Consider the following 10248-nt stretch of genomic DNA (forward strand, 5'->3'; position numbering starts at 1 on the left):
GATAACACGAGTAAAAGCTTTCCCAAAGAGGTGAAAAGCCAAGACTGGTCAATATTCGGACCCTTGATTATGATAACACGAGTAAAAGCTTTCCCAAAGAGGTGAAAAGCCAAGACTGGTCAATATTCGGACCCTTGATTATGATAACACGAGTTTGGGTCCAGTCAACTTTCAGTTTCTTTTCTTCTTTAAGTAATTGATAATTTCACGGGCAAGGTGCCATCCTTGACAAGGTAAAATTAAATGTCCAGTTACGTTAGATAAACAACAGTATTTACAGTGCTTTTGAGTGTATAGAACAATTTATCAAATCTAAAAATTGTACCAGTTATGATAATATGCAAATTATTTTGTTAGAAGTTCTGAAATAATAAAAACTCTTCCATAAAGAATAATTATAAATACTTTAGGCTTACCAGTAATTGATTCCGGGTCACAAAGTTTCTGTATTTTCTTTCTCAGCCTCTTCCTGTAAGAACGACTGTTTGCTAGTGTAACAAATGTGCCAGATTCTGATGAAAGATCACTAAGTCCATTCATTATCAGTGCTAAGTTGTTCATCAACTGTTTAATAAACGTAGTTAAACTGTTAACTTCTCTCGTACAGCTATCACAGGGCTGAAGGTAACATAACCTTATCATGCATACTAACTTCCTGAATAACAATTCAATACAATAATAACTCTCAGAGTCCGAGTCTGAAAGAAGAGCTAAACTAAGGCACTGATTTCCTTCCCGCATTAAACAACTGTTAATCCAGCTCGTGACTTCTACGAAGAAGGTACATTTATTTACATCACTGTTACTTTCGTCATCTTCCAGTTGGAACCTCAACACTCTGATAAAAGTGTCTGTAACAGTTCGGGAAGAAAGATCGTTAGGAAGTGTCTCGTTAAAGTTAACATCGGAAGATTCCAAGGTGGGTTTCCAGTAAAGAAGAATCTTGGACAGTAATCTTCTACACTTAAACACAAGAGTTATTTCACCATCTCTGAAAGATTTTTGTTCGTCAAGAGAAGAAGGGCAAACCGTTTTCTCTTCTTGCAAGTATTTCTTCAGCTTTAAGCACCATAAACTTAGCAAATTATGTACAGAAGTTATGAAAAGAATATTTCCTGTTGGTTCTAAAGCGTTTTCAGCAACGTAACACAAGACAGTAGCAAGAGTCTCAAAATAATTATGGATTGTTGTTATGTCTTCAATTTCTCTAATAAATAGAAACAAAACATTTTCATTAAAAGCTATTCCCATAAAAAGAAATCTTAGGGGGAGTAATCTAAAAGTTCTCCTTATTTAATAATGTTAAGAAAATATTTAATAAAGTAAAATTATCAGAAAACTTGAAAAAAAAATGAGTAGTCTATAAAATCACAAAAACATTCATTACACACACATTACAGTAAAAAAAGAAGGTATAATGTCATGTATTTTCAGCTGAAGAAAGGTGGTTCACATATTGTTAACAATCATTAATACAAGAATAGTTGTAAACAGATAAGTTTTTATAAAATGTTGAATATACAAGACTGTTAACTTTAAGTTATTATTTAGTATATTTAATAATTATTTAGTTTTCATAACAAGAGTGTTAAAAGTTAATTATTTTAAAAGCAACATTGATGACAAGTAACTCTGAGTCGTACATTGTGTGAGCAGTTTAGTTGTTGTACTAGGCTTTTGTAATATTGTCACTAGAGGGCTAGATATCTCTAGATTTTTCTGTCACGTATTATAACTACGTGCAGATGAATAAAGTTAAGTAAGAAAGAAAGTTAGACTGTGTGATCGTCACTTTAGCCATAATGGGTGATTTGTAAAGTGAAAGTATCACAGCTTGTATTGTAATCAAAGATAGAGGAAAATAATTTGTCTTGCCAAAGAGTGTCCTAAAGTAATTGAACCAGTCTGTGTGGACTTTGACGAAAAGGAGACAATTATATAAAGCTTTGGATACAACTGTGGTAACCAACAGTTGTAGTGGTGATTTTGAAGTGAGTTTCACAGCTTGTATTGTATTAACAGAGATAGAGAAGAATACTTAATTTTTCATAATACTTCATAAACGTTGTACATTTGCTGTTATATTAAAGTTTTTCTTCATTACCCATTCAATCCGTCCCCAGCCATTATTAGTCTCAAAGTGGGTTCCTCGTCATCAAATCCTAGAAGTTAATTAGTGAACTCTGGAGGAAAGAATGTGAAGAACACCTTAGAAGTTAATAGTAATAATTTTTAGCTTTTCAACAGTTTATCATTGGGTCTCATGTAGGGTAGCCAAAACGTTATTCACAAAAAACTATCAACATTTAATATATATATATCATTTGTTAGGTATTTTTCATAAAATTCTACATAATTTTTCAATATTAGTTGAAGGAGAAAAGTACCTTAGTTTTGGTAAAATTGAAAGATGTGTAAACAGAAACTCTGTGGGAAACAACTGGTAGAAATGATGATGATGATGTAACGCATTTGTCTGGTTATCATTTAACTTTGAAGAAGAGTTTTCCAACGCTTCAGTGGTGTTATCTTGTTTATGGGTTGATTCTGAATAGGAGACACTTGATATCCACAATTTGTGTAACACGAGAACTAGCTGGCATATAAGATCGTGACTTGAATTCTCGCTGGAAAGAATAACAGTAATTTAATTTACAAACGAGTTACAAAAACGGCTGCTTATTGTGAATATCTATTTGTAAAATCAATTGCAATCCAAAATTTATTTAATAAACTTTCTACCTATATGCAAGTACATCGTTAAAAAATTACTAATATGCCATGTATTTTAATGAGCAAACACTTCACCTTATAGCCCCTTATGACAAATTATTTTAGCATATGTTTGTTTATTAAACACAAAGCTACAGAACAGGCTATTTGTGCCATACCCACCGTATGTGTCGAAACCAGATTTTTTTTTGTATAATAAGCCGAGAAATTTACAGCTGAGCTACTGATGCATTTTATAATGTATGCTTAATAATTTTCTTCATCATCTTAACATGACTATGTGTGTTAATAAAGTTTACACTGACTTACACAAGTGTATGTACAACATCAATGTTTCATAACTGTACGATTATCTAGTGATACATTTTACGCATTAGTTAACGACGGTACGATGGCTAAACAGTTCATGCTGTTTACAAAGTCGTTTTATTTATATAATGTACATATCATTTGACGATGGCACCATGTAACCAAGCCAACAGTCCACTTTGTAAACAGCATCGTTTTATTTATATAATGTACATACCATTTGATGATGGCACCATGTAACCAAGCCAACAGTCCATGCTGTTTACAAAGTATCTGGGCCGAAGATGGTGTTTCTACAGCTGTTATTAAGATTTTGAGAATCAGCACCTAGTTACGGAAAATTACAGTTCTAAACAAAACAGCAATCTCATCTTCACACATGTATGAAAAAGGACAAACTGAACACTTTAGCATTTATATCTGACACAAAATCTGCACAGTTATACAATCGTGCTGACAACATAAAGTACGTTTGCTCTATTCTTTGCTACAAAATAAAACGCCAATCATTTCGAAATCCTACCTCATGTACTGAAGATGTCTGAATTTTACTTGTCCAAACAAGTATTACTTAATAGAAAAATTGAGTATCATAACGATCCATCTCCCGCGAACAAAAGTTTTTCAATTATTCAAAAAAAAAAAACTTTTACAAAAAGTCATCTTGCTGGAAAAAATAATCAATAAACAATATTAGAATAAAATGTTATTAAAAAGCAACATACCTTGTGTTGTTGACTGCATAGAACCGAATTATAATACGTTAGAAGGATGTTGAAGATGTATCTTTTCTGACAAATGTGGAAGTCTAGACTGGTTCTTGTGCCTTCAGACAGTAAGGTTAAGACCCACGATTGATGGAGCCGAAACTTTAAAAAAAAAAATGTAATAAGTAAATTCAAGGTCAAATCCCCCCCAAAAAAGCTGCAAGTATATGAACTATAACCTCTACTTGAAAAGTTTCAAATAATGTATCAAATATCAGAATAATCCATCACTAAAGCTCATCTAATTTTTATTTGTTGCAACATAAATATATAATTTTATTAAATGTTTATACCTTAGAATAACTGTAATCTTTAAATATCTTCCATACTTCCATAATTTAATAAAACCTAGTACTAGGTCATTTTGTAACTGTTCATGATCTTTCATTGGTGTACAACAGAACAATTAACTTCGAGATTACATTAAAGGAAAGGGTCGTTGTGATAATTTTGGCGGGTGTTTTCTCCTTAATCACAATTAAAACACTCGATCCCAGGGTGAATTAAGTTTTTGGTGAATGTCTTCTTCTTAGTTATTATATACTTTTAAAACAAAGCTTAATTGTTACTTATGAAAAAAAAAAACATTTGTTAACATTTTTTTATATCAAAAACTTTTTCCAAAAAAAGAAAGAACCCATTTAACCTTTAGACTTTTAGCTTAAAAGTCAATTAAAGTTCACTTATTAGCAATTCAAAGTACCAAAATGAGAAATAATATCTTAGGATATTTTGAAGCTCACTCGACATTTTCTATTAAAGAAAGATTATATTTAATATCTTTGGGAAAAATCTCTACAAGTCTAAACAAGGTTTATAAGATTTCTCGAGTATATCTTTCGGTTTGATGTTTATTTTATGTTATCATGCCTATGACAAACAAAACCATGCTAAACATTATTAATATTACTCTCCGCTTGATTTATATTTCACAGATTTTCAGAGAATCTGGAAAACCTAAAAATTAGTCTGAGTATATTTCCTGCAATTTTCAACTGATTTCTAGCTTGTTTTCGGTCGGTTTAACTCGGTAACAAGGTTTATAATTGTTTTTAAGGGTTAGTTCCGAAGGAACCGCATATCTGTTCAAGGTAAAATTTGGTATATTACCTGCAAATCATTACTATAAAAAAGCTTATAGAATTCTGGAACATTCCCCAAATCCAGTGCAGGCTTCAGCATCAGAAATTGATACACTGGCCTAAACAACGGGTCAGCTGAAAAAATAATAATTGAAATTAATTAATGTACAAAAACAAATGCCGTAAAGGTTACATAAAAGGTAGCCACCAATGATGGGCATAAAAAGTAATGCTATAAATGGGGCTCAGACTGACAACTTTAACTACTTTGAGCCATTGTACACGAACCATTCATCTGATGCTAAAGTACCTGTGCTACACAGGGCAGTAAATGTAACTTTTGTTTTGTGTCGGTTTCACGTATCTTGTTATAGACCTCCTCACTCTCAGCATTAAGGCAGTAAAATTGAAATGGATGCCAAAGTCAAAATGTTTGTCCGATTGCTAATCCACTTAATCTTGATCTTTGGTGTGTATATATTAGTTGTTTAGAAGTTTATTTAACATAACAGATATTTCAACATTGTTTTATATGAAACATTACACTATCCAAGAACATAAACGTTATAAAATTTAAAGGAATTAAAATAATATAAACTAAACATTTTGATAATAAACTTAGAAAAAGATGACCTTTACGCTCCGGGTAATAATAAGATAATTTTTATTTTAACCAACATTTCGATTTTACATTTTCTTCAGGGCTAGTACGTAAAACCTAGTTCTAGCCCCGAGGAAGTCGCAAAGGCAAAGTTGGTTAAAATATAAGTTACCTTATTATTATCTGCAGTGTAAGGTCGTTTTTTTTTAACTTTATTATCAAAATGTGTAAATCCCTCCAGTATGTACTACAAACTTTGAAAGAAACTAAACATTACACAATTACATAAGTGTTAAAGCTTTTCGATATTACCTGGTTTAATCATAAGTTGCGTAACTTTCACCAGAAACACTGTGATGATGCATGGAAGCCTTATGTTGTTTTTTTCTAACGAGTTTCTTACACTATCCAACAACATGAGCCAAATTCTCCTCTCATTGTAGAAAGATCCTTCTAAATGTTGGTAAAATGATGATAATATAGTATATCCAGCAGCTCTCATGCCATTATCATAGCTAGAAAGGGCGGCAAAAGCTAGAGCAAGACACTTCGTTTCAATAAACTTTTTAAAATGAACTAGAGATCCTAGGAAAAAAAACAACAAGATTATTGAAAAAAATTAGCTTCAAATAGTTTTTTTGAAATTTACCATTAACTTAAAATTACTTTTTTATTATTAAATAATTAAAAACAAATATATGAATCTGTTCAACATTCTATAAAAAATCTTGATAGACCAAAGAATTTTATCTATTTTATAAAAAAATAACTTAGAATATTAAAAACAAAAGTGTCTAATCAAGAAGCAGCAACAAAATATTTTATAAAATGTCATAAAATTTAGAAAATTATTCTTTAGCCTGAAATAAGTTTTAAGTCCAAACAATCAAGTTTAGTTTGAAAATTAAGAAAAGTTAAATTAATTTATTGTTTAGTGAGGAATAATTATAAAACAACTTTTATAGTAGGCACGTTTTGACTTCAATGATTACAACATTTTAACCCACAGTATTGAGTACTGAACTGCCTTTTTGAAGTAACTCTTACTTGATGATGACTCAATACTATTGGTAAGATAAAAAACTTGTCTACTGTAAAATTAGCTGATTTTGTATTTAATATATATAAAGTATAATTTGTATTGCATTAAACGGTTCAATTTGTTCTTCAACTAAACTGTTATGGAAGCAAAAGACATACTGTTGTTAATTATTTATTAATTAACAATTAATTATTAATCTATTAATTAACAATTAATTATTAATCTATTAATTAACAATTAATTATTAATCTATTAATTAACAATTAATTATTAATCTATTAATTAACAATTAATTATTAATCTATAAATAGCACTCAACCACTATGTCTGTCCCAGCTGGCCTGATGAGCCCTAATATTGTGTAAAAAGTCTCATCAACAGTGGATACAGCAGATATAGTGTGGTTGACATTTATTACTTTCATTCTTGTAATAACTAAAATGCTACTTTATTTTAAAAGCTTCAGCACAAGAAATAAGGAAAGAGTAATTCATTTTTATACAAACTGAGGCCTAATTTTATATATACTTTGTCCCCCCAGAATGAATCAACTGGGAGAAAATGCAAATTTAGTAAAAAATAAGTCTATAAAAGCTTGAAATACAAATAAAGTAGTTTTACGTCAAATTTTTTTACTAAAGAAATAAAAATATATTGTTTTTAAATGTTTTTTTTAATCCATTTTTCTTTAATACCTTTGACTCACCTGGAGTCAACAGATGGGAAAGGAAAGGAAGAAGAAAACGAGGATCGTATAGATTTTCATCGACTTTATCATCTCGATTCATTTTTTCTTCAGGAAGTTTAGGCTACAGAAAATATTGTTTTATTGTTATTATATTAATAAACATACTAACTTTAGGTGCAGATGTAAGATTCGCATAAAATTTTAAATTTAAGAATATAACTGCTCATTAAAACCATCAAACAACACATGAAAAATTATAGATTTTCATCAAATAATACAAATTTTAAAATTACTACGTCTTTGACCTACTGCTTACAAAAAATAAAACAATTAACATTCATAACTTGATCAAAACACCTGTTACAAAAAATTACTTAAAACTTTTTCTCCATTTCATTGTTACATTACTGCTGTCATCTTTTAAACTATATACTTAATTCCCCCCTTTTGTATTCAACCATCATTTTAAATGGAAGCTAAGCCTAACAAAGAGCATCTTCCCAAAACAAGCTGGGAGTTTAAGTAAGCTTCAATAAATTATAAATGTCTTCCTACAAAACAAAACCCAAATAAATGTTCCTTGAAAAAATACCAATCCTTGTATAATGCAGACACATAAAGCAGTTAGGTATTAAATTCACACTGGATGCCCTCTGGTGTTGAAATAATCTCTTAATACCTGTAGTTCTAGAGTGAGTGGAAATTTCAGTGCTGTCAAAATCATCTTTTCATCATCCAAAAGATTTAGAACTTCTTCCATTCTAGGCTGCTTCAATAAGGACAATCCAATATTTTTCTTCAATGAGTAATGACCAATAGCTGCCTGACCCCACAGAAAAGGTCTAAAAGTAAAATACAAGAAAATAAATTCTGCATTAAAAAGATTCATTTTACTGTCTTACTTCATTGCTAAAATCAAAAACTCGAGGACAAAACAGAATTTATTTCATACAAGACATAAAAAATTCACTTTACTGTCTTACTTCATTGTTAAAATCAAAAACTCAAGGATAAAACAGAATTTATACAAGACATAAAAAATCCACTTTACTGTCTTACTTCATTGTTAAAATCAAAAACTCAAGGACAAAACATAATTTATACAAGACAAATAAAAAAATTCACTTTACTGTCTTGCTTTATTGTTAAAATCAAAAACTCGAGGATAAAACAGAATTTATACAAGACATTAAAAAATTCACTTTACTGTCTTACTTCATTGCTAAAATCAAAAACTCGAGGACAAAACAGAATTTATACAAGACATAAAAAAATTCACTTTACTGTCTTACTTCATTGCTAAAATCAAAAACTCAAGGATAAAACATAATTTATACAAGACAAATAAAAAAATTCAAACATTTTTTGAAATTTAGTAAAAACTTACTTGAAATTAAAAACTTGGGCTCCATGTCTCTCAAACAACACCAGGAGGTAAAGTATTTTCTGATCTGATGGAGATAAAAAACTTGTAAATATTTCACAACAATACAATAAAACAAGAATGTTGGTTGATAGTTTGTAATAAAAAACTTGTAAATATTTCACAAACAATTTAATGTTTTCAAATAATAGAAAGAAACAGATCCTGCTTTATTAATTATTCTAAGAACTGAGTTAAAGTCAAGAAAAGTGTGTAATATATCAAACACACTATATCCAGTGCCGACGAGGTCTTTCATCCAATACACGGGGGCTCATCAGGTCAGCTGGGATACAACAGACATAGCAGTGGTTGAAACACTATTCACATTATTAAAGATGTCATCAATAGGACCATTCCTATTAAACTTTTAAGACATGAAACTTTAAAAGGGATAAAATAACGAAAATTTAATGGTTACCCAATATTCGTAAAGAAGCGTGATAGCCTCCAAGCAGCATCGGTATGTGATGATTCATACACAGTGAGCCATCAACAGTTGCCAAGGTGATAAGAATGTCCACAACAGTCTCTAAATATCAAATCAAGAGATAAAGGAAAAGGATTTTCAAAACGGTTTATATCCATTTCTTTGTTGCATATATAGAAGAAAAGTTTAAGTTAAATTATTTTGTAAGAAAACTTAGTAAAACTTATCAAATTACCACTCAAGTATTTTAAACAATGGGTTTCACTTGAGCTTGGTAAAATTATAATTTCATGAGAAAATAGTGACCCAAAGAGCGTCTTACGTGACATATAAGTAAAACCCAATCACTTCACTATGATTCCATGCTATTTTAACAAACTCAAATTAAATCTTTTGACAATGAGATAAGACATAGAGGTATTGAGTGTTTACCTTTACGGTTTAACACGTCAGTCTGTTCTTCTAACAGCACAGTTAAAAAATTGGAATGTCCAAGTATCATTTCATAAAGCACGCTCACGGGAAATGGAAACAATTCTGAACACTGGATGTAGACAATGTGGCAGAGGTTTTTTAAGAGACTTAGAAGTTTTAGGTTTCCAGCTTCAATCCTATTGTGTGGGGAAAAGAAAAGATCATCCAATTAAGATTCACATTTCTTCTAACTAATAAAAAAACACAAATGGCTGCCATAAGACCACAGACACATTTTAACACACTTTTGTCACATGAAGTCTGAAAAATGTCATACAATAGGTGATATGTATAATCAACAAAATGCACTGTTTTTGGATTTATATGCTAGGTTAATTTTAGGTTTAGAAACTTATAATCCAATTCTTAGAACTTTGGCACTTGCAACCTGAATGACATGTAATATGCAATACATTAGCTACACAGATAGGACCAAGACAACAAAGCTCTCCGTAATACGAACTACTGATCGAGGGGGAGGGGCATCCAGTCAGCCTGGCTCTCTAAACCTAATACTTGGATTGGCTGTCACTCTTATAAGGTACTCACAGCTGAAACCTGCAACACAGCCCAGCAATTTCAGCTCTTACCCACAACAAAACTAAAACCATATTATTCAATCACATACACAAATAACTATGGAATAACAACTTCATATCTTGGGTAAACATTACCCAGAAATACTGAAGAACAATTTCG

The 10248-nt window shown here is 30.6% G+C and overlaps 1 protein-coding gene across 1 annotated transcript in view; it reads right to left on the bottom strand.

The window, feature by feature from the left end:
* LOC106465469 (nucleolar pre-ribosomal-associated protein 1-like) overlaps positions 1 to 10248 on the bottom strand; it is a 46337-nt gene that overhangs the window by 4567 nt on the left and 31522 nt on the right. The window contains exons 23-33 of the mRNA XM_022393371.1: positions 9508 to 9686; positions 9067 to 9177; positions 8610 to 8673; positions 7902 to 8064; positions 7241 to 7343; positions 5805 to 6077; positions 4920 to 5026; positions 3768 to 3911; positions 3260 to 3369; positions 2388 to 2627; positions 417 to 1207 (exon numbers count right to left, since the gene is read on the bottom strand). Of these exons, the coding sequence (XP_022249079.1) occupies positions 417 to 1207; positions 2388 to 2627; positions 3260 to 3369; positions 3768 to 3911; positions 4920 to 5026; positions 5805 to 6077; positions 7241 to 7343; positions 7902 to 8064; positions 8610 to 8673; positions 9067 to 9177; positions 9508 to 9686 (2285 nt within the window). The remainder of the gene's footprint in view (positions 1 to 416; positions 1208 to 2387; positions 2628 to 3259; positions 3370 to 3767; positions 3912 to 4919; positions 5027 to 5804; positions 6078 to 7240; positions 7344 to 7901; positions 8065 to 8609; positions 8674 to 9066; positions 9178 to 9507; positions 9687 to 10248) is intronic.

The sequence above is a fragment of the Limulus polyphemus genome, unplaced genomic scaffold (assembly GCF_000517525.1).
Source record: "Limulus polyphemus unplaced genomic scaffold, Limulus_polyphemus-2.1.2 Scaffold1954, whole genome shotgun sequence".
NCBI classification, from domain to species: domain Eukaryota; kingdom Metazoa; phylum Arthropoda; class Merostomata; order Xiphosura; family Limulidae; genus Limulus; species Limulus polyphemus.